This window comes from Charadrius vociferus, unplaced genomic scaffold, assembly GCF_000708025.1.
Source record: "Charadrius vociferus isolate BGI_N301 unplaced genomic scaffold, ASM70802v2 scaffold287, whole genome shotgun sequence".
NCBI lineage: Eukaryota > Metazoa > Chordata > Aves > Charadriiformes > Charadriidae > Charadrius > Charadrius vociferus.
The window spans coordinates 2,057,877-2,060,354 of NW_009649568.1; the positions used below are offsets into that span (position 1 = coordinate 2,057,877).

Consider the following 2,478-nt stretch of genomic DNA (forward strand, 5'->3'; position numbering starts at 1 on the left):
CAGCCATCCACAAGGAGCTGGCGCAGATGGGGGGACTTGGGAACCTCAGCATCCAAGGTTGGAAAGTCAGCGATGATACGGTGATGCACTTGGCCACAGCCGAAGCCCTGGTAGCTGCCGGGAAGAAACCAAGTTTACCGCATCTCTATTCCCTGATTGCAAAGAACTACAAGGAGTGCATGAATGACATGAAGGGCAGAGCTCCAGGTAACCCTTCCGTAATGCTGTGTGGTCAGGGCTGTCCTCTTGCTACTGCCTCTCCCTTTCCTGCAGTTTGGAGCTGAGGCTAGCCCTGGCTCTGCTTTTGGCTGTTCATAGCATTAACTGTATTTCATGTAAAGGTAAAAGTTTTCCACACTGAGAGCCTGTTTCAAGATGAACTAAAGAGAACAGAATAAGGCAAGCTGAAGTGGTTTGGGCTTCTCTGAACTGCATGAAAAACATCCTGTTTTGCCCGTGTTGACAAAATATTCTTACAGGCGTGTTTGAGAAGCGGCCTTGAACTCAGGGCAAGGATGCTGGCTTTTGCGCTGGGGATGTGTCTTTTCCTACACGCAATGGGTGAAAAACGCAAATTCAACCATGTATAATGTGCACCCTGAGATGCCGTGTTAAAGCAACAAATTTAAATAGAGAATTAATACAGAACTTCTTGTAATAAATGCAATAAATTACACATAAAATATATTTAAAGGCACAAAGAGCCTTGCTTGGAATAATTAAGTTTATTAAACCCAAAGTCTCCTTGTGGCTAGCTCCTCCTTTCTGCTTTCTGTGCCAGGACAGTCAGGCCACAGTCGTCTTTTTTGAACACTGTGCTTCCATCATCTCTCTTTTCTCTGCATAGACACAATGGTGCCGAGGTAGAGTCACAGGCAGCAGGGACTGGCAGTGTGTGGCAGTATTGAGGAGGGGCACCTTGACAGGCTGCAGCAGCCAAACCATATGCAGTGTGTTCTTGTAGTTTCTAGTTCAACCAGGCCTGCTGACCCAACTCTTCCCCAAGGACCCCATCTCTCTCTGTACTCGTGGCCCAGCCTCTTTTGGATGCTTGAATTAAACTTAAATGGGAGCTACTGAGGCTGGGCCTCTAATTTGGCTAGTCCAGGCAGCATGAAGTATCCAGGAAACATTCAAATTAAGCAATCCTATGCAAAGTTTATACATTGAAAAGAAATTGCCTAGATGTGCCTATTTGGAGTGGCCAGGATATATCAAGAATGTTCTGGCTTGACATTAAACATGGGAAAGGCCAAATCCTACATTGCTGTGTTAGGGTCACTGAGCATAGTGTGACAGAGCTGTGTGTTTCCAAGGTAAACCAGGCTGGAATCTTGAGCTTACCTTTCCACAGGTGACCTCCTACCCTTGTGTAAAGAACTAAACTATCAGTATTTTTTAACACAGATGGTCTCAGTTGTTGGAGTAGCCTAATTAATAAAATATTTAGGAAGGGGTAACGATGCTTGCCAGTATAGCAGGAGTTGGCAGATTAAACTTCAGAGAGACTCACTGCTGTTTTGACAAAGGAGCATCTTGTACTTCCCCCAGCTGATGGGGTCTGCTGAGGTGGACTAACCACAGCTGGCAGTGAGACAACACCTGGAAGCTATTTTTGCTTCCAATATCTAAGACTGGTGACTAAAACCTGAGATGAAAAGGAGAAGAACCGAAAATTTAAATGTTAGTAATTAATAGCTAAGGATAACAGCATACCTGCTGCAGTCCTTCTGTGAGTAACTGAGCTGCAATATGCCCAAAAGCAGTTCCTATTGGGAAGTGAAGGATTTTAAAGTAAATTTGCTATGGACACTAATCAGAATGACAAGGAGGGGTCGGGTTATCTAGGTGAACAAAGAAATGCAACTTCTTTAGTAGGTCCACAGACACTTAAGCTCGTAAAATTTTGGGGGAAGCAGGGGAAGCAACGTAGAAACAATCACAGAAGCACAGAATCATAGAATGGTTTAGGTTAGAAAGGACCTTGAAGATCATCGAGTTCCAACCGCCCTGCCATGGGCAGGGACACCTCCCACTAGACCAGGTTGCCCAAGGCCATGTCCAGCCTGGCCTTGAACACCTCCAGGGATGGGGCCTCAACAACCTCTCTGGGCAACCTGTTCCAGTGCCTCACCACCCCCATAGTGAAAAATTTCTTCGTAATGTTTAATCTAAACCTGCCCTCTTCCAGTTTATACCCATTCCCCTCATCCTATCACTACATGCCCCAGTAAAAAGTCCTTCGCCAGCTCTCCTGTAGGCCCCCTTTAGGTAGTGGAAGGCCGCAGTAAGATCTCCCCAGAGCCTTCTCTTCTCCAGGCTGAACAGCCCCAACTCTCTCAGCCTCTCCTCATAGGAGAGGTGCTCCAGCCCTCGGATCATCCTCGTGGCTCTCCTCTGGACACGCTCCAGCAGGTCCATGTCCTTCTTATGTTGGGGACTCCAGAGCTGGACACAGTACTCCAGGTGGGGTCTCAC

The 2,478-nt window shown here is 46.7% G+C and overlaps 1 protein-coding gene across 1 annotated transcript in view; it reads left to right on the top strand.

The window, feature by feature from the left end:
* Window positions 1-2,478, top strand: part of ADPRH (ADP-ribosylarginine hydrolase) — a 9,641-nt gene that overhangs the window by 123 nt on the left and 7,040 nt on the right. Inside the window, 1 exon segment of the mRNA XM_009890085.1 lies at window positions 1-207. This exon segment is cut by the window's left edge and continues 16 nt beyond it. Coding sequence (XP_009888387.1) covers window positions 1-207 — 207 coding nt within the window.